Source organism: Lethenteron reissneri, chromosome 46, assembly GCF_015708825.2.
Source record: "Lethenteron reissneri isolate LAM-NWPU_2019-01 chromosome 46, ASM1570882v1, whole genome shotgun sequence".
Classification (NCBI taxonomy): Eukaryota; Metazoa; Chordata; class Hyperoartia; order Petromyzontiformes; family Petromyzontidae; genus Lethenteron; species Lethenteron reissneri.
In genome coordinates this window covers 4628036-4654901 of record NC_083824.1, presented here as the reverse complement: position 1 = coordinate 4654901, position 26866 = coordinate 4628036, and the positions used below count along the sequence as shown (strand labels likewise).

General features: G+C 53.4%; 1 protein-coding gene across 1 annotated transcript in view; it reads left to right on the top strand.

Annotated features, from left to right (window-relative positions):
- LOC133354226 (lysine-specific demethylase 6A-like) overlaps positions 1 to 25377 on the top strand; it is a 30936-nt gene extending 5559 nt beyond the window's left edge. Inside the window, exons 4-14 of the mRNA XM_061570907.1 lie at positions 1712 to 1817; positions 4285 to 4490; positions 5538 to 5599; positions 6984 to 7061; positions 7497 to 7645; positions 9608 to 9722; positions 10901 to 11088; positions 12835 to 12976; positions 13572 to 13698; positions 18347 to 18517; positions 19647 to 25377. Of these exons, the coding sequence (XP_061426891.1) occupies positions 1712 to 1817; positions 4285 to 4490; positions 5538 to 5599; positions 6984 to 7061; positions 7497 to 7645; positions 9608 to 9722; positions 10901 to 11088; positions 12835 to 12976; positions 13572 to 13698; positions 18347 to 18517; positions 19647 to 19670 (1368 nt within the window). The 3' untranslated portion in view covers positions 19671 to 25377. The remainder of the gene's footprint in view (positions 1 to 1711; positions 1818 to 4284; positions 4491 to 5537; positions 5600 to 6983; positions 7062 to 7496; positions 7646 to 9607; positions 9723 to 10900; positions 11089 to 12834; positions 12977 to 13571; positions 13699 to 18346; positions 18518 to 19646) is intronic.
- Positions 25378 to 26866: the final 1489 nt, after the last annotated feature.

Genomic DNA, 26866 nt, shown 5'->3' with positions numbered 1-26866 from the left:
TTCCGGTTAGCTTGGTGGTATTGGCGCAAAGCAAATAAAAGTAGAATGCCATTCTCTGACTCCGTATATAAATGAACAGAATCAGAATCTTGATTTATCCTCGAGAAATCTGATCTTTTACAGATGTTCGCCATCAACCTATTGTGTTTCCAGGCCGATATTATTAAGCCGAATATGTTTTAAGTAAAGAAAACTTTCGACCAGTTTTGACCTTGGGGCTCTGCTGATGAAAGACTAAATGTAAAAACCTTACCTTGTAGTATTGAATCAATTTTGCTGTACAAGTCAATGTGGCTAATGGTATGCGTAAAAAAAAATACCAGCGTTAGACTTGTTAAACAAATGCTGCCGGATTACCAAATGTTATTGGCAAGAGTACTGTGTAAATTCTGGAACCTGGTTCAACTCGTAAAGAAATATCGCACACAAACGCATTATTGAACCTCTGGAGTCCGGTAAAACAAGTTTAAACGACCACAAGCATTTGTCATTCCCCACTCACTTGCAGTGGCACAAATGGTTACAAATGCGAGCAATATCTTGTAGCCGAGACCGCTTTATTGTGTCATTTGTGTTCGGCGCTAGCCAGTGTAGAAATCCCTGTTATCTGCTGAAATTATTATCTGCATTGGTCTGTTTGGGTAAATACATTTTTTTTAAATCCACATTCGTCAACAACACTTGGCCTTATGAGGAAAATATATGACTGTTGACAGAGAAAGGCCATTACCCAAAGCTTCTAAATGACCGTACCTGCACTAGTTACACTGACCACCACCCAATGGCCTTGCGAGAACCACCAGTGGTACACGGACCACAGGGTGGGAACCACTACTCTAGTACAATGGTTCCTGACCGTTTAGAACCTTTGGGCTGCTGCCAACCGTCAAACATACTCACCGGGGCGGTCAGGACAAAGTAACTGTCCGGTTTGAGCCTGTGGTGTGTGTGCGTGAGAAGTGCTGGGTTTAGGGAGCGGTAGTACCGTGGTTATAGCGCACTGCGTAACAAACCTGGTGACCCAAGCTCACGGTATGACATCGGTGACGAATATCTGAACCGGGCCTGGACCGCCCCAAGGTCGACTAATTATTAATTGAATACCTGCGTGTAAACATCAGCACTGGGGAGACAAAAGTGGCCGGGTGTGGTGCTGACTACCCACCCTCGCGTGTGCGCCGTGCTGGCCTTCATAGGTGCTACTCACTAACAGCACTTGCCCCAATGGTCTGTTAAGGCTACACAGCGGCGGGGGGGGGGGGTGTTAAATCCTTTATATTAAGTTTACTTGCTTGCTTGCGCGCTTACGACCGTGCAAATCTTTCGGTCGTTTTTAAACCCACTTCCCGTGATCCAATCGAGCTGACATTTTGCACACAGACTCGTTGTGTGTGACAATTTCTTTTCGTGAAAATTTTTTCCCAAAATTTGACACTTTTTAGGTAATTTTTTTTATATTTAATTACCAATTGCTTAATGGTGGCAGGCAATCATCTGACCCATAGGTGGCAGCCATCTCAAGCCAGAGGACGAGAGGACTCTAGCCGCCCGTTTCAAAGACCAATGTGGGCTGGGTTGTGGCCCATTGAACACGCATATAAAGGATTTATAGTGAAAAACTTTGTTTTTACGGGTTAATTTTTTTTTGTGTTGAAGTGCTTGGTGCGGTGCCCCGTGCCGTCTGAACCCTGTGCCGTGTTGGCGTGTGCAGCTGGAGACGCGCTGCGATGCCTTCAGCCCGGCTCTGCACCAGTTCTGCACAAACCCGGCAAACCCGGTCACCATCGTCCGCGGCATGGCCGGAGTGCTGGACATAGGTAACCACCGCGTGCCACCGTGTGTGCGATTGCCGTCGTGCATAACACGACCTCGGCAGCAATGCTGCTACTGCTGTGTTGGCGTAGAGCACAAGCACAAGTAACCAAAGAACCTCAACACGTCCGGCGATAACGATGCCTCGTCGCACGTTTCATGTGCTATGAAGAAGGGCCATTTCACAAAACGTCGCCAATTTTTTTTTTCTTTTAGGGCCCCACAGTGTTATTGACGAAGGTGTTGAGTTCTTTATTTGAATGTGTACACGTATGGCCGTGTTGTCAGTCCGCTGCTAGATCAGGGCGTCTCCCTACGTGCTGTGCTGGTCGGGAGTTTATTTGAACTCTACGTCTCCACGCTGGTCATTGCTGGTTAGCCAAGGTGTTGAGCGTAGATGTGAGATCATAGAAGTAAAGTACAACATTGGATTTTGATTCACTGTCTTCTGTTGCCCACAACATAGCCCACGACGACCTCTAACCCTGTTTTATGCGCGTCCAGGCACTTTTAGACACTCAGCCCTGCTTAGCTTGTGAGATCTGATGGATCCCGGTTGATTTAGTCATAAGCCATTTTAATATACATACTATTAATTGTGAATTACATTTTCATGGCATCTTGTCCATCGAACGGGGTTTTAGTGTTCCCCGTATAGCTGTTTAACGGTGATGACTAGAGCGGCAGGAGAGTGGTTAGCACACTGCACCGCCAACCTAAGAACATAAGTGCATTTCCCACCCACGAGTAACATCAATGGTCACTGATTTCCGAGGCTCCCCCCGGGCCGCCCCCACCACCTCACCTCGGCAACCCACGCTGACCAGCATGGCGAAGTACAGTCAAACAACCCCCATGATCGGCACGGCGTAGGGAGGGCTTTATCCAGCAGATGATTAACACAGAGATTATGGATTAATTTGTTCGCGAAAGCGTAAAACTGAGTTATTGGATTGTTATTGTAGTTTTTGGGCGTGTTTCCTCTGGGGCACTCCATTTGTCTCATACATGCAAATCGGTGACTCGTACATCCGAAGATGAGGCTTTCCCGGAACCCATAAATAGCCCGTGTATATATTTAAACTTGGCAGACATCCCGAACGCAACCTTCCTTAGATAGTTATGACGCTCGGTGGAGCTCTCCCAGGAGTGGATTTTAATGTAGTTGTGCTGTTTTGTTGCCGATTCACACATTGTTGGTATGTTTTAACCGTGTGGTTGTAATGGTTAGCATGCAGCGCTGTCTATGCAGAGCTACCGGATGGGACTCCCCCCTCCCTCGCTTCCTCGGTTCACCGAGCAGTTAAATCGGCAGGTCACGTGTGGTGGGGTAAAGTGTAGGTACGTCAGCCTCTTCCAAGGCGTGTGGCCAGTGTGGAAGAGTAGGCCAAATACCCTCTCTAGAGGGGCTCTCCAGAGCGCCCTCTAGTGGAGGCCCTTCTGCCCAAAAGTGTCGTGAGCGTGTGGGGATGCATCCTGTACCGTTTCGCAACAGCACTATTTTTATTTTATAGAACTAAAGTTTTAATTTTACTGGGTAAGGTCCACTCAAGCGACCTGGCCACAGATGATAGCTCAGCGAAATGTCTTATCAAATTTATTGCAGCCATATACTCGAAATGCGTGATGTTGATTCTAAATGTGGAGGGAAAACCCGGAGGACCCGTATAAAATCCACAGCACCACAGGAGAGAGACATGCAAGCTCCAAATATACAGTAGGCATCGTCAGGTTCGGGATCAAACCCACACCTCCTGTATACCAGGCGAGGCAGTTAACATCTCGCCATGGTGTTCGTGGAAGCGCATCGTTGCAAGATTGGGTTCAGTCTTCATAAATAAAAGTAATCGGTTCGACATCCTGACACGGCAGTTGAAATGACGGGCTTCTTAAACAAAGCGTCGTGATAATAACTGCGAAACTACTGCAGTCTGTGTCTGTGAAACAGAGCGCAATCAAACATCTTACTTCCCGGCTTTGATATTTCTCAAAGACGCTGGTGGAACCATCAATCACAACCGAACATCAACAGAGCAATGCACACACCTCCTTCATAAATGTAAAATTAAATTCTAGATTTGAAGCTTTCGTGACGGCAAGGATTCATACTTTTTGGTTTTTTCGGTAAAGTCACGTAGGTTAAAAAAGAAAACAAATAAATAAAATCACGACGTTTCGGAGGCAACACAAGCTTCTGTCTGATGCTGTCTCCCCGACAGACCTGGTCTTCACCTGAGGACGGCTGCTTGCGTTGTGGCCGAAACATCGTGAGAATTATTTTATTATGTTTTATTTTTTTTATTTTATTACTTCCCTTCTACGTGACTTTACCGAAAGCACCAAGAAGATGAATCCCTGCAGTCACGAAAGCTTTAAATCGAAACAATAGACCAGCGCCTCGCCGCGGTGCAAGATTGGCGCGAGCGGCGAGCGCGCCCCGCGATTCCGATCTGAACCTCTCCCCTCCCGCAGACCTCGGCGTATTCAGCACCAAGTCGCTGGTGCGCGTCGCTCCCGAGCAGGAGGTGGAGGTTCGCTCGCAGGCGCTGCAGCCTCGCGACGGCAACCTGGACCCAGGGCGCACACGCCACAGCTGGCTCTGCCTGAGCCACAAGACGCAGACCACGCTGGCGCGCTACGCGTACTATCAGGCGCAGACCTTCCACAGCGCCCTCGCGGTAAGCCGACGCACCCTCGCGGCCGGGCGTGGCTGCTGGCCACACGTGCCCCTCGTGCGCCGTGCCAGCACCCCCCCCCGTAGGTGCTGCTCGCTAACGGCACTTGCCCCGACAGTCTGTTAAGGCTACACGGGGGATCTTTGTGTGTGTGTGTGTGTATGTGCGCGCGCGCGTGTGTGTGTGCGCGCGCGTGTGTGTGTGCACACGTGTGTTACGGGGAGCGGTTGTGTAGTGGTTAGCGCGCTGCACTACGAACTTGGCGACCCGGGTTCGATTTCCGCTCACGGCAAACACCAGTGACGATTTTATCTGAACCGGTCCTGGGCCTCCCCTAGGTCGACTCAGCCACAAATGAGTACTTGTTGCGGTGTGTAAACATCGCCGCTAGGGAGACAAAGGCGGTCGGGCGTGGTGCTGGCCACCCACCCCCTCGTGTACCGTTCCGGCCTTCATAGGTGCTCGCTAACAGCACTTGCCCCTACAGTCTGTTAAGGCTATACGGGGGATCTTTGTGTGTGTGTGCGCGTGTGTGTGTGCTCGCGCGGCATTTGGGGCAGTAGTGTAGCGGTTAGCGCGCTGCGCTACGAACCCGGCGACCCGTATTCGTTTCCCGCTCACGGCCAATACCAGTGACGATTATCTGAACCGGTCCTGGGCCTCCCTTAAGTCGACTAAGCCTCAAATGAGTGCCTGGTGCGATGTGTAAACATCGCCACGAGGTAGACAAAGGCATCATGGGATCTCCTTTGCCAGTACCAAAATATGAGAATAGGTTTTCCCCCTTTTTTTGGTAACAAAACAGCTGTATTAAGATGTTAAAACACCAAACTGAAACCTTTTACAAGGAATCATGTCTGCATTAACCACAATGCTTGTGGTCAGAATGCTAAAAATATATACTCTGATATATGCATTGTCCTTGAAACTGATTGGTCCACACCAGAGACGGCTTTCTATTGAGCCCAACACCGTTTGAGACGAGACTTGTCACCCGTCTTGTACCGATTCTCGGCACTTAAAATATGATGTACCCTTTGTTTTGTACAGGAGCATAACATATGTAATCGGATGAATGGCGTACAAACAAGAATCTTTGATACAAGTCAAAGGTAAGGACGCCAGCCTTTGCAGAGTACACACACGTAGCATCGGCGTGTGAATTGGACCACTTTAAACTTTTCTAGCTCTCGTCAGCAGATTGTAGCCTGTTGAGGCGCTGCCACTGGGGGTGGCGAGGTTGTCTATGCTTGTGTTGGACCTCTAATATTTAGTGATGTTCAATCGGGTCTTCTTCTTCTTGGTTCTTTCGGTAAAGTCACGTAGAAGGGAAATAATAAAATAATAAAAATTAAACATAATAAAATAATTCTCACGACGTTTCGGCCACAACGCAAGCAGCCGTCCTCAGGTGAAAAACAGGTCTGTCGGAAAGACAGACGCTGTCTTTCGAAACGTCGTGAGAATTATTTTATTATGTTTTATTTTTATTATTTTAGTATTTCCCTTCTACGTGACTTTACCGAAAGAACCAAGAAGATGAATCCCTGCAGTCACGAAAGCTTTAAATCGAAATTCAATTGGGTCTTGTTTACAACTGCACCAAGTGTAACACACACTGCACCAAGTGTAACACACACTGCACCGTGTGTATATATAGATAACTCCGCAGTGACCGATCATCTATTAGCTTGGAAAGAAAGACAACAGACTTGCAAGCTGGGTACTGCTAATTAAATTACCACTTTCTCAAAAGACTGACGAACAGTCCCCTAAAGTGCGTATCTTGGAAGAGGGCGGACCGGTTCGCTGGGGTTCCGTGCCTTCTCTTGGAAGAGGAAGATGCGTTGCCTACGGGCGTGGAAATCTTCCACAAGGAGAAGAGACGAAACTAACTCTCTTCAGGAAAGGACAAATGCTGCAAGTGATTTTCCACAGTTGTATTGATCCGCCTTACGTCTTGCAGAGAGACGGGGAGCAGAGGGGGAAAGAGATGGGGTGGGGGGTGGCAAAATGTCAGGGGATGAGAGGGATCGTTCCATTGGGGGTGGGGGGGAGGTTCCCCGCAGGGTCGCAGGATCCCTGCAAGTGGACTCTGCGTCACTAAGCATTCCTTCGTGAGGCCGGTGTAGTATTTACGGTTCTAAACGCAACGTAATCATTAGCCTTGTTTGTGAATAAGATAAGTAACAACATAAATAAATAGACAATTCGTCTCCTTCGCAAATATCTCGGCGTCAGGAATAAGAGTATTTATTACACGACGCCTCGGCCCCTGCTGCCTTCTGGGGAGTTCACAAGTTCAGCAGCGTTGATTCAACTCTGGACCGGCTTATGGCCACTGAGTGCCTCGGTAGAGTGGAGCTGCACGAACCGGTGCAACTACCACACGTTAGAGGCGAAGGATACTCTCTCGTTTCTCTCTTTGACGGTGCTTGTGCGACGTGACGGCGAGGAGGGTGGCGGCCGTGTAAGCTTGTCCCGTGTTCCTCGTAGGCTGGACGGCTTGGAGTGCATGGCCCCCTTCAGGACCCTCAAGTTTGGCACCAACATTGACCTGTCGGATGAGAAAACGTGAGTTGCTTTGCATGTGCGTGGGGCGTGCGCGTAGAGGGGGGTGCCCAGAGGTTCACCAACCCACCAGCAGCCCCTCGCCTCTGGCGCAGGCGAAGATTTACGTTTTGCCGCTGCGTTTGAGTCACAATATTGAGTGCTTCGAAGAAGAATTATGAGCCGGGCGTTGGTGGCTACATGCGCCCGTACTTTCACACACGGCCTGCCAAATTGATGTGTGACAGCTCATATGTGGTGGGGTAAAGTGTTGGGAGACTCTCACATCGTCCAAAACACCTGGCCCATGTTTAGGAAGAGGCCTAAATGCTCCCTACAGGCGCTCCCTCGAGCTTACGCCTGCAGCCCCTTAAAACCGAGGCCATCCCGGCAAGATATCGCAGACCCGCGCCTTCACCGTCCACACTTACCGACGGGCGTTCGACTGGCGCTGAACAGGTGGAGCGCTCAGCTGGCCGAGGTGTGCAAGCTGCCTCCGTTCATGCGTCTCCACTCGGTGGGGAACATGCTGAGCCACGTGGGCCACAAGATCGAGGGCATGAACACGCTGCAGCTCTACATGAAGGTGCCGGGAAGCCGCACGCCAGGTAACCGCGGGTGCTCTCACTCTGCTCTGTCCGTTAGCCACGAGGCAGCGTCTGAAGCCCTATAAGCCCCCAAACCAGTCCATTAAGCGAGTTTCTGCTGCGTAACCTGACGCCAAGTAAAACAAAGCTACCGTCTTTTCTGGGTGGCTCAACCAAGTCACACGGTGAGCGCCGTCGGCCCCGCCCAGATTTTCATAGCCACTAATTCTAGATTTGAAGCTTTCGTGACTGCAAGGATTCATACTCTTAGTTCTTTCGGTAAAGTCACGTAGGTAAAAAATTAAATAAAAATGAATACATTTAAAACAATAAAATCACGACGTTTCGGAGGCAACACAAGTCTCCGTCATCAGGTGGGACCGTCACAGCCAGATTTGCTGCAACAAGTGAGGCAAGGATTCAAGATGCAAGCCCTTAAATACAAGTTGAGGGGGGAGGAGAGTGGGGGGGGGGAGCTTATCAGAATGTGGTAGCCAATGAATGGAACGTATCGGGAGGGAGGGGGGCGGGGCTAAAAGAAGGCTCAACCAATCAGCAGCGCCGCCGACATCTCTAATAGGCCACACCCACTGCTCCGGTGGCCCCTCCCACTACTGGCTCATCATATCGAGTTACCCTGTTCTGGACGGGTGGACAGAGATAACGGATTAACCTTTACAACCTTAGTTGGAAATTTGTGCGGTTTACAGTTGTTTTATTCCTTGGCAAGGTCCATCAACGTTGTTTTTCCCGATTGCTGTTGTGTGTTTTTAGAATTGCACAACATTGCCGCACTACATTTCTCACTTGCTGGGCTAAACAAAAATGTTAACGCTTCTGAGAATTTGCAACAATACCAGGAGAAATGTGCCTCCGGGCTCTGGAGACCACCTGGAGTAGATTCCAGGCGCGTCTTGTTGACAATGATTGCGAACAAGTGTAGACTCTGACTTTTTGAAGCTATTAACATACTTTTGTTATCATGTAATATCCGTTCTTTTTCCAATAAAAAAGATAGTCTCGTATAAGTGTTAACACATTTGTTAAGCACCCTATACTATTCACTAGCTGTAATACCCGGCTTCGCCCGGGACTTAGATCCACCATGCCCGGTCCCCTTTGTCTCCCCAGTGGCGATGTTCACACACCAACACCAGTTACTCGTTTGAGGCTGAGTCGACCTAGGGGAGGCCCAGGAGCGGTTAAAATAATCATCACCGGTGGTGGCCATGAGCGGGAATCAAACTCGTGTCGCCGGGTTCGTAGCGCAGCGCGCTACCCGCTACACTACAATGCGTTACGCTTCCACACGCGTGGGTCACGTGACAGATGTGACGTCACAGCTCACTTGCCGTGCAAAAAATAAATGCATTATTGAGCTCCCCCCCCCCCCCCCCAAAAAAAAATGTATTTTTATAATTGTTGCATGGTGTACAGTCTGGAAAGTACCCACATGGCAAATATCCAGTTTGTTGCATGTTGGGAAGCACGCTAAACATTTTTAACAGACACACATAATCACAACTTTGCCTTTTATATATATGGAGATGACCAAAACGTAGGTGATGAGCAATGCCGTACTTTCATTCGTGCATTCATTTGCATCGTGATCCTGTGGTGAATTTACCATGGGTTCGAGTGTCTGTGTATGTATTCTATTCCCGCTCACGTCCATCGACACCAGTGACGATTATCTGAACCGGTCCCGGGCCTCCCCTCGGTCGACTCGGCCTCAAATGAGTACCTGGGTGCGGTGTGTAGTAAACATCGCCACTGGGGAGACAAAGGCGGCCGGGCGTGGTGCTGGCCACCCACCCCCCTCGTGTGCCCTGCGGGTTTTCGTAGGTGCTACTCACTAGCAGCACTTTCCCCAAAAGTCTGTTGAGACTATACGGGGGGCATCTTTGTCTTCTTGTCCGAGACGTGTGTGTGTACACGTGTGTGCGGCGTGTGTTCTGCGTGTGCGTGCCTGCTTTTCCTCAGGGCACCAGGAGAACAACAACTTCTGCTCGGTCAACATCAACATCGGCCCCGGCGAATGCGAGTGGTTTTGTGTCCCCGAAGAGCACTGGGGGGTGATTCACTCGCTGTGCGAGAGGTACCCACACGGATCTTCCTACTCTACTTTCACTCTCTCATCACTGGGGGGTGACTCACTCGCTCGCTGTGCGAGAGGTACCCACATAGACCTTCCTACTCTACTTTCACTCTCTCATCACTGGGGTGTGATTCACTCGCTCGCTGTGCGAGACTTACCCACACGGACCTTCCTACTCTACTTTCACTCTCTCATCACTGGGGTGTGATTCACTCGCTCACTGTGCGAGACTTACCCACACGGACCTTCCTACTCGACTTTTACTCTCTCATCACTGGGGGGTGACTCACTCGCTGTGCGAGAGGTACCCACACGGATCTTCCTACTCGACTTTCACTCTCTCATCACTGGGGGGTGACTCACTCGCTGTGCGAGACTTACCCACACGGACCTTCCTACTCGACTTTCACTCTCTCATCACTGGGGGGTGACTCACTCGCTGTGCGAGACTTACCCACACGGACCTTCCTACTCGACTTTCACTCTCTCATCACTGGGGGGTGACTCACTCGCTGTGCGAGACTTACCCACACGGACCTTCCTACTCGACTTTCACTCTCTCATCACTGGGGGGTGACTCACTCGCTGTGCGAGACTTACCCACACGGACCTTCCTACTCGACTTTTACTCTCTCATCACTGGGGGGTGACTCACTCGCTGTGCGAGAGGTACCCACACGGACCTTCCTACTCCACTTTCACTCTCTCATCACTGGGGGGTGACTCGCTCGCTCGCTGTGCGAGAGGTACCCACGTAGACCTTCCTACTCTACTTTCACTCTCTCATCACTGGGGGGGTGACTCACTCGCTCGCTGTGCGAGACTTACCCACACGGACCTTCCTACTCTACTCGCATTCTAGCATCACGGTTGCTGAGCACAGGAACCAAAGACCAGACTTTGCCCAACTGGCTCCAACAAACAGCACAGTTGAAGGCGTGATTGATAAAGAGTTAAAGGGTGAGGAAAAACGATGGGAGGGAATTGCAAAGTGAAGTCGTGCATGGGAAGAAGCAGAGAGAGATGTGAGGTGTGACCTGCAGCGTAGTGCGACCGTGGGTGTGACCGTGCATGTGACCGTGCGTGTGACTGTGCGTGTGACTGTGCGTGTGACCGTGCGTGTGACCGTGCGTGTGACCGTGCTTGTGACCGTGCGTGCGTCGTTGCTGCCGCCCCAGGGAAGGAGTGAACTACCTCACGGGCTCGTGGTGGCCGGTGCTGGCGCACCTGGAGGCCGAGCAGGTGCCTCTGTACCGCTTCGTGCAGCGCCCGGGCGACCTCGTGTGGATCAACCCGGGCACCGTGCACTGGGTGCAAGCGCTGGGCTGGTGCAACAACATCGCGTGGAACGTGGGGCCACTCACCGGTACGGGGGGGGCAGGGCACGGGGGGGTGGGGGGGGCACGGGGGGGTGGGGGGCCATGAGGGGGGGGGGGGTTCAACTACATCCCGTGGAACGTAATGTGGCTGCGCCTTGGTGAGCACCTTGGTTAAGGCGCTATATAAACTCCGACAAGCTAAGATGTGGTATGGGGGGGAGGGAGGGTGGGTGGGGTGGGCACAGAAGCATCACACACCGGGCAATCCCAGCTTAGTACTCCACTGTATAGCTCAGTCGATACTGTACTCTGTAGTACTCAATCAACCTTTATTTTACGTGCTAAAATCGCCCCTTAATAAATTGGGCATCCGTGCACATTGCTGTACTACTGGCTACTACAGTTACTGCACAGTGCAGCAGTACAGAGGTACAGAGCACTGCACTGTGAGCCCGGCGGCCGTAGTCTATTCCCACCCACGGCTTACATCGGTGGGAGGTGATGTCTGCACCGGTCCTGGGTCCCTCCCTTCACCATCCGACACTGGCCAGTGCGGCGTCGATGGCCAAACAAGACACCCATGGTGCGCACGGCTTGGGAGAGCCTTCATCCAGCAGTGGCTTGGTTGGAATGTACGTGTATGCATGCTGAACTTCGTTCACACAGTACGTATCCAACCGTGCTAATTGGAGGTACGGGGGGAAGGACAACAAATTTAACACAAAAAAGCACTTCTAAAGAAATTAGTTTTTAAACTAGATTTTAAATTACACCTATCTAGTGGCTTCCTATTACACTGGTCAACACACTTTTTCTGGCATAAGGTATTCCAACGGTTTAAAGGTAATTTTGGGGTGCTGATTCCAAATCTGGCATCAGTTTTTGTCTATCACATCAGGTTTTTGAGATATCAAATATTGCATTTTCAATAAAAACTGCATAAGAAAAATATTAACTAAATGTGGATATCTACATAAAATGATATTATAAACACACTATCCTAAAAATACAGCACCATATTTTAACACTAAAGCAGTCACTGACTCGCAACAACTTGCAATCATAAGTGACAGAGTTCATTTCGGGTAAAATCAATGAAAATGGGGTATGCCGATAGCATAAAAATGAGATGTGATAGAGCAAATCTGAGATCAGATTTGGAATCGGCACTCTGAAATTAGTCTAAAGCAGCTGCAAAAGTCCAGGCCAGAATTTTTTTTTGTTGACAAGTGATATTGGAAGTAAGAGCGTTGCAGGCACCTGTAGGAGTGCAAGTGAAAGTACAGACAGTCCCCGGGTTGCGGAAGGGACCAGACTTACGGTAATCCGACCTTACGGAAATGCTCCCATAAATCGTGTAAAAAAAATCAACACGCTGATTTTTTTGCGTTAGATACGCAAGCGCAAGTAGCGCAGAGCGGTGAGGTTGCGGATGAATAGCGTGGAGCGAGGAGGCGTGAGGGGGGGGGGGAGGCAGCTGCCTTACGCCTCAATCGAGCCTCACTAAGATTCAGGTCAATGGAATTGATCTTTGATTTTGGGGGGGAAATTGTTCAGTTTTCGACATACGTAAAACTTGGGTTACGGATCGGTCTGGGGAACCGAACCCGTCCCGAACCCGGGGACTGTCTGTACACAATGCGGTGACCGTATTTTTTCGATGGTTAGCCACGCTGCTGGGCGACGGCCGTGCGCTGTTGCCGCACGCGCGGCGCGATCGGCAATGGGTGTCGCAACCGCCTCGTTGGTTGTGACGCTGCTTGGCCCTGCCTGACGCTCGCTGCGTGTCACAGCCCACCAGTACCAGCTGGCGGTGGAGCGCTACGAGTGGAACCGCCGGAGTCGCGTGCAGTCCATCGTACCCATGGTGCACCTCTCCTGGAACCTGGCGCAGAACATCCGGGTGAAGGACGCTCAGCTCTACTCGCATATGAGGTGGGGGCCGCACGCACGGCGAGAAAAAGGTTGCACACGTGTGTATGTTGCACTTCTCTCGCACTGGGCTGCGCGGGGTTCGTCACGGAATAGGGATGTGACCAGTCAACAATGCGCCTGTGATCCAGCAACAACACTCGGGTGGGGGGGTCGGTGGACCACAACATCACGGAGAAATCATGGACCTGAGACGCTCGTCCGCAGGGCAAGGCGGTGCAGCAAGTAGACCACACGCACACACGCACACAGCCCTTCCCTCACACGTGCGTGGGGAGTGGTGGCGCAGTAGTTTGCGCACTCTGCTACCAATGCGGCGACCCGAGTTCGCTTCCCGCTCATGGCAATCGCCAATATCTGAGACAGTCCGGTGTACTCTCTTAGGTCGACTCAGCCTTAAATGAAACACCCGGTGCCGTGTGTAAACACGGGCGATGGGGAGACAAAGGTGGCCGGGCGTGGTGATTTTCCACGCCACCCATGCCCCGTCCGCCTATGTTGGCGGCCTTCATAGGTGCCGCTCCTCGCCAACAAACGTCGCTCGCCCCCACCGCCTCGTTAAGGCGACACGCGGGACCTTTGCCTCTGTGGGTGGTAGGTACTGCCTGCAGCAGAGCCTGTGCGAGTGGTTCTGCACGCTCAACATCCTGGAGCAGCTGGGCAAGAGGACGATCGTGCAGCCGCGCGCCCCCGGGGAGAGCGTCTACTACTGCCACGACTGCGAGGCGAGTGCCGCCCCTCCCCACTGGGGAGTTGTCATTGTTGGGTGCCGTCCCTCCCCACTGGGGAGTTCTCATTGTTGGGTGCCGCCCCTCCCCACTGGGGAGTTGTCATTGTTGAGTGCCGCCCCTCCCCACTGGGGAGTTGTCATTGTTGGGTGCCGCCCCTCCCCACTGGGGAGTTCTCATTGTTGGGTGCCGCCCCTCCCCGCTGGGGACTTGTCATTGTTGGGTGCCGCCCCTCCCCGCTGGGGAGTTCTCATTGTTGGGTGCCGCCCCTCCCCACTGGGGAGTTCTCATTGTTGGGTGCCGCCCCTCCCCGCTGGGGAGTTCTCATTGTTGGGTGCCGCCCCTCCCCACTGGGGAGTTCTCATTGTTGGGTGCCGCCCCTCCCCGCTGGGGAGTTGTCATTGTTGAGTGCCGCCCCTCCCCGCTGGGGAGTTGTCATTGTTGAGTGCCGCCCCTCCCCACTGGGGAGTTCTCATTGTTGGGTGCCGCCCCTCCCCGCTGGGGAGTTGTCATTGTTGAGTGCCGCCCCTCCCCGCTGGGGAGTTGTCATTGTTGGGTGCCGCCCCTCCCCACTGGGGAGTTCTCATTGTTGGGTGCCGCCCCTCCCCACTGGGGAGTTGTCATTGTTGGGTGCCGCCCCTCCCCACTGGGGAGTTGTCATTGTTGGGTGCCGCCCCTCCCCACTGGGGAGTTCTCATTGTTGGGTGCCGCCCCTCCCCGCTGGGGAGTTCTCATTGTTGGGTGCCGCCCCTCCCCGCTGGGGAGTTCTCATTGTTGGGTGCCGCCCCTCCCCGCTGGGGAGTTCTCATTGTTGGGTGCCTGCCCCTCCTCGCTGGGGAGTTGTCATTGTTGGGTGCCGCCCCTCCCCGCTGGGGAGTTCTCATTGTTGGGTGCCGCCCCTCCCCGCTGGGGAGTTCTCATTGTTGGGTGCCGCCCCTCCCCGCTGGGGAGTTCTCATTGTTGGGTGCCGCCCCTCCCCGCTGGGGAGTTCTCATTGTTGGGTGCCGCCCCTCCCCGCTGGGGAGTTCTCATTGTTGGGTGCCGCCCCTCCCCGCTGGGGAGTTCTCATTGTTGGGTGCCGCCCCTCCCCGCTGGGGAGTTCTCATTGTTGGGTGCCGCCCCTCCCCGCTGGGGAGTTCTCATTGTTGGGTGCCGCCCCTCCCCACTGGGGAGTTGTCATTGTTGAGTGCCGCCCCTCCCCGCTGGGGAGTTCTCATTGTTGAGTGCCGCCCCTCCCCGCTGGGGAGTTCTCATTGTTGGGTGCCGCCCCTCCCCGCTGGGGAGTTCTCATTGTTGGGTGCCGCCCCTCCCCGCTGGGGAGTTCTCATTGTTGGGTGCCGCCCCTCCCCGCTGGGGAGTTGTCATTGTTGGGTGCCGCCCCTCCCCGCTGGGGAGTTCTCATTGTTGAGTGCCGCCCCTCCCCGCTGGGGAGTTCTCATTGTTGGGTGCCGCCCCTCCCCGCTGGGGAGTTGTCATTGTTGGGTGCCGCCCCTCCCCACTGGGGAGTTCTCATTGTTGGGTGCCGCCCCTCCCCGCTGGGGAGTTGTCATTGTTGGGTGCCGCCCCTCCCCGCTGGGGAGTTGTCATTGTTGGGTGCCGCCCCTCCCCGCTGGGGAGTTGTCATTGTTGAGTGCCGCCCCTCCCCGCTGGGGAGTTCTCATTGTTGAGTGCCGCCCCTCCCCGCTGGGGAGTTGTCATTGTTGGGTGCCGCCCCTCCCCGCTGGGGAGTTCTCATTGTTGAGTGCCGCCCCTCCCCGCTGGGGAGTTGTCATTGTTGAGTGCCGCCCCTCCCCGCTGGGGAGTTCTCATTGTTGAGTGCCGCCCCTCCCCGCTGGGGAGTTCTCATTGTTGGGTGCCGCCCCTCCCCGCTGGGGAGTTCTCATTGTTGAGTGCCGCCCCTCCCCGCTGGGGAGTTGTCATTGTTGAGTGCCGCCCCTCCCCGCTGGGGAGTTCTCATTGTTGAGTGCCGCCCCTCCCCGCTGGGGAGTTCTCATTGTTGGGTGCCGCCCCTCCCCGCTGGGGAGTTCTCATTGTTGGGTGCCGCCCCTCCCCGCTGGGAAGTTCTCATTGTTGGGTGCCGCCCCTCCCCGCTGGGGAGTTGTCATTGTTGGGTGCCGCCCCTCCCCGCTGGGGAGTTCTCATTGTTGAGTGCCGCCCCTCCCCGCTGGGGAGTTGTCATTGTTGGGTGCCGCCCCTCCCCGCTGGGGAGTTGTCATTGTTGAGTGCCGCCCCTCCCCGCTGGGGAGTTGTCATTGTTGGGTGCCGCCCCTCCCCGCTGGGGAGTTGTCATTGTTGGGTGCCGCCCCTCCCCGCTGGGGAGTTGTCATTGTTGAGTGCCGCCCCTCCCCGCTGGGGAGTTGTCATTGTTGGGTGCCGCCCCTCCCCGCTGGGGAGTTGTCATTGTTGAGTGCCGCCCCTCCCCGCTGTGGAGTTGTCATTGTTGGGTGCCGCCCCTCCCCGCTGGGGAGTTCTCATTGTTGAGTGCCGCCCCTCCCCGCTGGGGAGTTGTCATTGTTGGGTGCCGCCCCTCCCCGCTGGGGAGTTGTCATTGTTGGGTGCCGCCCCTCCCCGCTGGGGAGTTGTCATTGTTGGGTGCCGCCCCTCCCCGCTGGGGAGTTCTCATTGTTGAGTGCCGCCCCTCCCCGCTGGGGAGTTCTCATTGTTGAGTGCCGCCCCTCCCCGCTGGGGAGTTGTCATTGTTGGGTGCCGCCCCTCCCCGCTGGGGAGTTGTCATTGTTGGGTGCCGCCCCTCCCCGCTGGGGAGTTGTCATTGTTGAGTGCCGCCCCTCCCCGCTGGGGAGTTGTCATTGTTGGGTGCCGCCCCTCCCCGCTGGGGAGTTGTCATTGTTGAGTGCCGCCCCTCCCCGCTGGGGAGTTGTCATTGTTGAGTGCCGCCCCTCCCCGCTGGGGAGTTGTCATTGTTGAGTGCCGCCCCTCCCCGCTGGGGAGTTCTCATTGTTGAGTGCCGCCCCTCCCCGCTGGGGAGTTCTCATTGTTGGGTGCCGCCCCTCCCCGCTGGGGAGTTCTCATTGTTGGGTGCCGCCCCTCCCCGCTGGGGAGTTGTCATTGTTGAGTGCCGCCCCTCCCCGCTGGGGAGTTCTCATTGTTGAGTGCCGCCCCTCCCCGCTGGGGAGTTCTCATTGTTGGGTGCCGCCCCTCCCCGCTGGGGAGTTGTCATTGTTGAGTGCCGCCCCTCCCCGCTGGGGAGTTCTCATTGTTGGGTGCCGCCCCTCCCCGCTGGGGAGTTGTCATTGTTGGGTGCCGCCCCTCCCCGCTGGGGAGTTGTCATTGTTGAGTGCCGCCCCTCCCCGCTGGGGAGTTGTCATTGTTGAGTGCCGCCCCTCCCCGCTGGGGAGTTGTCATTGTTGAGTGCCGCCCCTCCCCGCTGGGGAGTTCTCATTGTTGAGTGCCGCCCCTCCCCGCTGGGGAGTTGTCATTGTTGAGTGCCGCCCCTCCCCGCTGGGGAGTTGTCATTGTTGAGTGCCGCCCCTCCCCGCTGGGGAGTTGTCATTGTTGAGTGCCGCCCCTCCCCGCTGGGGAGTTCTCATTGTTGAGTGCCGCCCCTCCCCACTGGGGAGTTCTCATTGTTGAGTGCCGCCCCTCCCCACTGGGGAGTTCTCATTGTTGGGTGCCGCCCCTCCCCGCTGGGGAGTTGTCATTGTTGGGTGCCGCCCCTCCCCACTGGGGAGTTCTCATTGTTGAGTGCCGCCCCTCCCCACTGGGGAGTTCTCATTGTTGAGTGCCGCCCCTCCCCACTGGGGAGTTCTCATTGTTGGGTGCCGCCCCTCCCCGCTGGGGAGTTGTCATTGTTGAGTGCCGCCCCTCCCCGCTGGGGAGTTGTCATTGTTGAGTGCCGCCCCTCCCCGCTGGGGAGTTCTCATTGTTGGGTGCCGCCCCTCCCCACTGGGGAGTTCTCATTGTTGGGTGCTGCGTTGTTGGGCGGCTGAGGTCGCCAGCTGGGGTGGGGGGGGGGTAACCCTTTTTGCTTCGCAGCGAGATGAGCCTCGGTTCTAATCCCGACTCGGGCGAGCTCTGTGTGTGCATGCAGTTTGTATGGTCTCCCCCCTTGTCTACATTGGTTTCCTCCAAGCTTTCTTGGTTTCTTCCCAGAGCTAAGACAACGTTGGCCAAAAACATCCCAATCGTGAAAAATTACCCTGCAAATAATCACTCATTCGGGATTACATAGCAGCAACATCGCCCCCGACTGCTGATAAAACCTTTGTGTGAAAGAATACATTAATAAATATTTGGAATACGCTTCTAAATAGCTGAAGGGATCGCGCGAAAAGGACATTTATTTTGTCACTTTCGCCAATAGCCATCGTTTGACTTCTGACAAAGTGGATATCATTTCAGCGATGCTGGATATGCATTGGGATGTCTGTGACAGCCACCGATATGATATTCTGTATTGCGGGGATAAAACACTGCAGAGAATCCATCCGCCACGGAGATGGAGCGCTTAATCCGGCTCGTGTGCACGCGTACTGCGTGTGGATCGTCACATCGCAGGTTCGTGAGAGATTGTGACCGCTTGGAAGGTTTTTCGGGGGGGTGGGTTGATGCTGCTGCTGCCGCCGCTGATGACGACGACGACGACGTCTCACCTGCACCCCCCCCCCCACTCGCCGTGCCGATACAGATCGAGGTGTTCAGCCTGCTGTTTGCGGTGCGCTCCGTGCCGGGTGCGCGTGCCTACCGCGTGTACTGCCGAGCGTGCGCCATGCGCGTGAGCCCACAGCTCAAGCCGTTCACCGTCATTCAGCAACACAGCTCGCACGAACTCAGGACAATGTTCGACCACTTTACACTGGTGAGTGACGACGCTCACCAGGCACCGACGACACAGATCCCACCCCCTCCCCCCTCTTACACACTTTTGGGGAAAGTGCCGTGAGCGGTGGTGCGATGGTTAGCGCACTGCGCTGCACATTCTCCGGCGAATTCAAACCCCAGCCGCGGCTAACAGCATTTGTGATTTTACTGTGAATGGCTTTTAGAGTAGTTTTTTTTAAGTGATTTTTTTTTAAGTTATTTTTTTAAAGAGATTTTTCCCAACTTTGGTTCCTGGAAATTGAGTTGCTTAGGTTTCTATTTGCTTCAATGTGGTGCTACTTAGTTGTATTCATGTTATTTTGGCATTTGTAATTTTGAAAATCCGTGTCTCGATGTAAATGACACTTATCCTGCTCTCTTGAGTGTTCACCTGGTTGATCAAATGAAATTTGAAAACCATGAAAATATAACACAATGCACATGAACAATAACCATATAAACACTGCACGCACCCTTTACACGCATCGCACCACGTGCCCACCACAGACATAAAAACACGTTCCACGTCAAAGAAAGAATAAATACAGGTCGTCCCCGACTTCCGATGGTCCAACTTGCGATATTTCGATCTTACGATGGCGATAGCGATATGACAAAATTGTTAAATATTTTACATTTCGCGCGGCAGGCAAACGCAGCAGCGTACGAGGTACGATACTGTACATTGGGACTCTGCCGGGATGTACTGTACGCATATAGTTTATACAGTACGGTACCGTAAATTGCTCTGTTTTGCTAAATTATCACCAATCTTTAAGACTCCTGGATAGGTGAGGCCATTTTCGACTTACGATATTTTCGACTTACGATGGGGTCGTCGTAACGCATCTCCGTCGTAAGTCGGGGACTACCTGTAAGAGGCGATGTAGGGGCAAGTGCCCGTCTCCTTCACAGCACGTCGGCCAAAGTTGCCCCAAGTCACCTGACCTCTGGCAGAATTATTAACCATTTTTAAAAATATTTTTTTCATTTGTTTGTGCACCACTGTCAACGCAGCAGCAGCAGCAACATCAAATTATTATCTGCTGAAACACATTGCCTGTAATGTTTTATTTGCATCTTTTATTTTCCTGACCTCTAACCCCATCTGCCTTGTCTCATTGCAGTTTCCCGCCAACGTAGCGAGCTGATCCCCATACACGCGGCCGGCAGTTCGCGTACGCTCACGTGCGTGCACACCTGAGTGTGCGTATGTGGACATCACTCACTGGTGCTACACACTCGTACAATGCACGTGTACGCGCGTGCACTTGCCCGCTAACCCACCCATCCCCCACCCCCCAGTGCACTGGTTGCAATACTTACACTTGGAACAACACCAGCCTGTACAGACCTGTATATGCCACAAATGATCTCGTGTAAATACGTGAAGGTGAGTTTAGAAGAATTCGTTTCACCGAGTCGGAATAATTCCATCCACAGTTTACCTCTCTTAGTACCCTGGTATATATATATAAAACAAAAAGAAACTTGAATGATCACATAAAAACAATGACATTAATATTTACTGCTCAAGTTTTACCAAATGTTTTGCCCGTTGCTCACGTTAAGCAATGAGCTAAAGCTACCTATGCAATTCGCACACACACTGTTACACCGCCAGTGACACTATCTGGTGACGGATTTAACAAAAAAGAGAATTTTTACAAAAGGCTGCACTCGCAAGTATATGGAAGGAATGCAGATTAAGTTCACGTACGAATATATATATATATTTTGGCTCCGTTAACTTTCAGAACTTTTTCCAATGACATTTCTAAGCCGGTCCAAGGCAGGGCCCTAGTGGCGGCGTGGGTGCTTTTTCCACCGGCTCTCAGCGTCGATGTTTATTTGTTACACGGAAAATCCCATTTCGGCAGTTACTGCCGGCGAGCTTGCAAGGGGATATGCTACTGCATCGGCGCAGAACAAGAAAGTCAAAGCGCGATTGCGTCGAGAGGAACGGGCAACAACGGGACGGCACGTGTCGGAGGTGCAGCCAAACGGAGGGGGGGGGAGTGCTTTCAGTGAGCATAAGATGAGCGAGCACCAATCTCTGAGACTCGGCCCTCGTGAAGGCACCTGAATCCGGCTCGGAGCCAGGCAGGGCCAGGGACGGGAGTTATTTCCTCGGGATCCGTGCGACCCCCGACTTGTTCGTTCTGCGCGATGTCAACGCCACGGTTTGGGTTCCGCGGTAATGTAAAAGAAAAAAACCCGCCACCTCCTGAGCCGCGACGAACTGGCCCGGACCGATCCCAGCACAGCTCCATTGCACAGTGAGACAAAAAAAGGGTATATTTGAGTCGCGCCGGGTATTATGGAAATCGTTGGAAAATTTTACAGAGTATCTCGGGTAAATTGCACGGCTGCCACAGGTTTCAGATACACGAACTCTCAATTGGAGCAAGTCGTCTGCTGTCGTTGGATGAGTTTATTGTGGATTTTGGTAGCTGTGTTTACACTTGGCAGCTTGTTAACGTGTTTGCGAAGGTTTTCGTGGTGGTTGTGCGGTGGCGGTGGTGCTATGTGGCTCTCCGCTGTGTCCTTTGCGTTGTACCGCTCCGTCTCGTTTCAGCACGATGTCCGACGTGTCGCTCCATGTGATGGGGAGCTTGTTCAGGGACTCTGTTGAACCGGTGTGTTTAGCACACCGAAACAAAATGCGTGTTAGAGAGCTAAATGGCCAGTTGATAGAGACGCAAGCAACGTGTAACTAACTTTAATTAACGGACGTAGCTCTGAACGTGCTTCGTTCGAAGGCAGACACCGTTTGGGAGCGATGCAGGTTCTGAGTGATCGCTGCGACACTCTCTCTGTCCACACCCTCACCCCCAACCCCACTCGTCCACCCTCCCCACATGGACGGTGGTGAAAAGTTGGCCGCATTGCTCATAGAGCTACTGTCATGTCACTGCTGAGATCTTGGAATTGAATCTGGATTTCATCCTCCCATGATGGAACCGGGTTCTCAAACGTAGCCAGTTGATGGTTTCGGCCTGGTCACCAATGACTGTATGCGAGTCGTCGCTTAAATCGGCGTATTCCACCCGTGAAGGCCACCAATTCGGCTTCAACTGCCATGCGACGAACACTCTCCGGCGCGAATGAGACGCTCCGCCGCCGCCACCGCCGTCGGCACCTGCCGTTGGAAGAGAATTGACGAGCGCTTTCGCGACGTCGGATTCCACGGAGCCGCTCGGCGCGGCACGTCGTGATGTCGCGGCCGCCGCTTGCGCGGGAAGCTCTCAACGGAAGCGTCCTCGGCGTGTGACGCGCACCGCGCACAACGGGAATGTAAAGACGAGTCCCAGCGAGCGATGTTTAAAGAGACGGAGATGTTTAGAGAGCGGACCGTGCCCAACGGACCCACGCGTTGGATACGGTTTTCGTGGCAACAAAATGGTTGTGACCGGTGACACTAAAGGACGTGAAGCAACACCTGGTCATAACGAATGCCCTCGTGTTAAATTAAGGTTATTTATGCCAATTTCAGACCTATCTGCAAAGTGTCGGAAATGTTGCCCCTTTTTTACAAGAAAAAAAACGTGGGTGCCGTTAATGTGCCTCTTGTACCACACGTGTTTGAACCGGTCGCATGGTTCACATTAATGTATTTAGATTTAGCCTGAACAATTGGCTTGTCTGGGAGAGGCTTCGGTGTTAGCGGATGGTTCGATTGCATCACGGCAGGAGATGCACGCACGGAGCGTGACTCCACGCGTTACCAAACGGTGACCCCTGGAACACGTCCGTTGGATGCCAAACCGCGCACACTAATTTATTCCGTTCAAAAGAGGTGCTCCTGAACTTCAGTCTACGCAGGCGCTTTTGCGTACACGAGGTACCGTTAAAACGTGTTCCGTGCAGCTCGTCCCAATCGAACGTTGGTCGTTGAGGCTTTCGCACAACGGGGTCCGTCCTCGCGCGCTCTGCGCATCAACACAACCGCACGTGAAGCGGAATTCTCGCCGCCGCGTCGTGGCTGATGAATCCCTCTGATCGCGTCCCCCGAATGTGCCATTTGTTTTCTCCCCCCCCCCCCGCCGGCTTGTTAACAATGCGCAGCTATTAACGCAAGCGGACGGTTTGTGTATCTCGAGTTTGTGTCTCGTTCGTAACGACGCGATTAGCCACATAGAGGATTTATTTACGCGATGTCAGGGCGTTAACTGCTGGTCTCTCGACGGGTGCTAAACTTAACATTCGCCAGGAAAAGCCATGGGGCGGCATTCCCATGTTGGTGGAGGGGTGTGTGGGAGGCCCGTGCCAGCTGGGCAGAGGGTCACTCCGGCCTGCTGAGGCACGCATCTCTCTGCATCACCTCAAGCCTCCCCGCAAATCACGCGACTTCTGTGTTGATCCCTCCGCTCTCTGCCCCGCCCCCTGTGAAAACAGACGCTGCCCCGTGCAGTGTTGAGGCCCTTGCCCGTGGAGCCTTTCTCTCCGTATATCCTCATCTCTCCTGACCCTGTGGTCCCCATGTTTCCATTCCTTTTCCCTCCCTTTCTCTTATTTCCTCATTCTGTATCTTTTTCTCCCATTCCCGTTCATTAGTCCCAGTCATTTTATCCTTGACCTTTACTCCCCTACCCACTGGTGGTGCCATGGGTAAAAAAAACAAGTTATTCGTCTCTATTGTTATTATTATTATTTACATGTCGCTCCGACAACACGTAAGTCGCAACCGCACTCCCTGGTACCTTCGCTGCTGTTCGGCAAAGCTCGTGCCTGCCGCGCCGTTGTTTGGCCTCTTTTTTTAGGATTTCCCCGGTAGCCAAAAGGGCGGCGCGATTAACCCGGCGGTCGCTTTCAGAGGTTCGCGGTTCGAATGCGGCCAGGCCGCCCTGGTTAAGACCGCCGGGTGTTGCTGACCGTTGCATTCACGCCGCTTGCATCTCGGTGGGGGGCAGAGGTCCCGTGACGTCAAACGAAGAAAGGTGCAGGGCCATTTGCATGCCGGGTGTTCCAAATTTTGAAAAAAAATATTTTCTCGCGGATGAGCTTACGAGGAATTTCACCAATCACCTCCCGGCTCCGCAAGTTGAACGGCGCCCCAGTGGCACACGGCTTCCCGCTCCGCTAATTACTGCTCTGTGCATCTAACTCTGCTGATGCAATTGAGGTTTTAATTTTTATTTAAATAATGGTCATTTGAAATGATACGGAAAAGCACTTTTCAACGTGATGAAAAGTTGGCAGACTACTTCTGGTTTTTAATGAATTCACTAAACATAGCATTTTTTAAATTTTAGACTTAGCAATTGTAGATTTCATTGTGCGTGCAAAGTACACGCAGTATTGTAGTGACACAGATCCCCCGTGTAGCCTTAACAGACTGTAGGGCAAGTGCTGTGAGCCAGCACCCATGAAGGCCGGCACGGCACACGAGGGGGTGGGTGGCCAGCACCACGCCCGGCCGCCTTTGTCTCCCCAGTGGCGATGTTTACACACCGCATTAGGTACTCAATTGAGGCTGAGTCGACCTAGGGGAGGCCCAGGACCGGTTCAGAGAATCGTCACTGGGGTTGGTGGTGAGCGGGAATCGAACTCGGGTCGCCGGGTTCGTAGCGCAGCGTCGCGCTGACCGCTACACCACCGCTCCCTACACTAGTAAACCAGCATTAACACACAACACACATTAACACAACACACTAATACACATTAACACATTAACACAACACACTAATACACATTAACACATTAACACAACACACTAATACACATTAACACAACCATTAACACAACACACTAATACACATAGACACATTAACACACCAATACACATTAATACACAACACATTAACACACTAATACACAAACACATTAACACACCAATATACATTAACACACAACACACATTAACACAACACACTAATATACAGTAACGCACATTAACACTACACATTAACACAACCATTAACACTACACATCAACGCACATTAACACAACACACTAATACACATTAACACACAACACATTAACAACCATTAACACAACACATTAACACAACACACCAATACGCATTAACACAACACACTAATACACATTAACACAATACATTAACACAACACACCAATACACATTAATACAACAAACATTAACACAACGCACTACTACACATTAACACACACCCATTAACACGCAACACCCATTAACACGCAACACACCCGAGACTGTTTTGATCACCATATACGAACGGGTCGCTGGGTCGTTTTGAATCGCGGCGCGGGAGTGGCAGCAGCAGCCCGCGGGCTCCTCTCGAACCTGGACATTTGTTGAGAAACACAAAGAGCTTTACAGCTCATCGGATTCCTCCAGTAGACATCGAGACCCCGAGCGAGGATGGAGGGGGAGGGGGAGGTCGCAGGGTGACCCCGCGAACGAGGCAGAGAACTGGGTGGTGACAGCAGGAACCCCTCCAGCACCCACGAGCCCCTCCCCCCGGGGGATGGTCGAGGCCCCTCCCCCCCCCGGGGGATGGTCGAGGCCCCCTCCCCCCCCGGGGGATGATTGAGCTCCTCCCCCCCGGGGGTGGTGGGTGACGTTCACCGTCACGTGACTCGCTAGAGCAGCTCCACGTGGGAGAGGCGCGAGTCACGTGGTAGAAGTTTGGCTCTCTGGGTTCCACGCAAAGTGTTTCAAAACCGAATTATGCAAACCCATTTTTTGATAAAAGTAACCCTTACAAAAATACGATTTGTACTAAAAGAATTACTTTACAGTTTTTTAGTATTTTACATAAGCATCCGTGTATTATTTAACACTGAGATTGTATTCATAAATGACGCGTGTGGTGTTTGCCGAAGGGGGGGGGGGGTGGGGTGTGTGTGGGGGTCACCCTTCAAGTGTTTTAATCCGCCGTTTTGTAAGCAATAAAACCGCAGTTGAAATACATCGTCGAGCGCTGTGTGGCATGTCCCAGTGTTCAGCTTTATACCCTGTTGTGAGCGCGTGTGGAGGAAATGGGCATACACGTTACTACTCAGCCCCCAGTTAGTCTCTATCCACAGCTGAATGAGGGCCTCTGAAGGGGGGGGGGGTGTTAGACCACAGTCAGTGTGGTTTGGGAGTCGAGCAGTTTAAAGTGCATCCCAATGGATTCCATTGCACTGCCCCCTCTCTCTATCTCTCACCACCACCACCACCGCCTCCTTGCCCCGGCAGGAGGAGCCGATAACGCAGCCTGATGTGCAAGATGCCCAGTCGTCCCATCCTGCAAGAAATGTCCAGGCTCAAACCCGGCTTCGCTTCCGAGATCCTGCTTCAAATCTAGAATCCTGCTGCAGTTTTTTTTTTTTGGGGGGGGGGGGGCGCAATTCCGGGATAGTTTGATCACTCGGAGGCAGCTGCCCGTCAACTCTGCCCGAGTGAGCACTGCGGGGGGGGGGGGGGGGTAACGGTGCCGTGATGCCGCCGCCGCGAAGCCGCTCGGCGGGCGCCCCATCTACGACCTCGCCACCACCAAGCGACGGGGCCGACTCCGCTTCCCCCTCACCACCCCCCACATAAACACACCCTCACGCATTTCCCCCCCCCATAGACCTCCGAGGGGAGGTCACCTGGCCGGCCGGTTTTTACCCGAAAGCCCTCATAGGGATTATCTTCACGGTTTCCTGCGGCCAGGGAATTGGGCGACCTCCCCCGATGCTACTTTGCACCGTGGCACTGTGACCTGGGTTGAGATTGCATGGTCACGGCGGGGGGCTGCCCAGCCACCGCGGTTGAAACGCACCCCCCACACATGTATCGACAAGGCAGACAGGGGTCCGCTGCCAAGAACTAAGGGGAAGCCAGAGGTGGGGGGGGGGCAGCTAATTGGCGTGGCGGTGTGCTCGGGAACCGCCGGCGCGAAGCAGCCCACAGCGAGCCTTTGTTACGGAAGCCGCGGCTGATTGGCATAACAAAAGGCGCCGCGGGCGTGGACGGGCTCATTGTTAGAGCAATCGGGAATTGGGCAGAACGAGCGTGACGACCTGATTGGCCGAGAAGGCGCTCGGGTCGGCATTCTTTGATGTAGATGGGGGATAAAAAGAGGACGCAGAGAGGTAAACGTGCTCTTACTCCAAAAAGTCAGCGCTCGAGACGACTTCCAGCTCGGCCACCCGAACGTCCGTGCGACGTGTCTAGGTGAGCGGCGAGGAGACCAGCGGAACGCCGAGCGCATCAAATCGTGAGTAAAGAGGTAAAGGGGTATCCAAATCCGCTTAGAGCGTATCGAATTAGATAAACCGGGAATAGACCCTCGGGCGTTAGCGTAGGTCAGCCTTGTCGATCCACACTGATTTAACAGCAAATCGTAGGCAGCCGATAATAAATCATTAATAACTGTTCGTAGCCTCGTGTG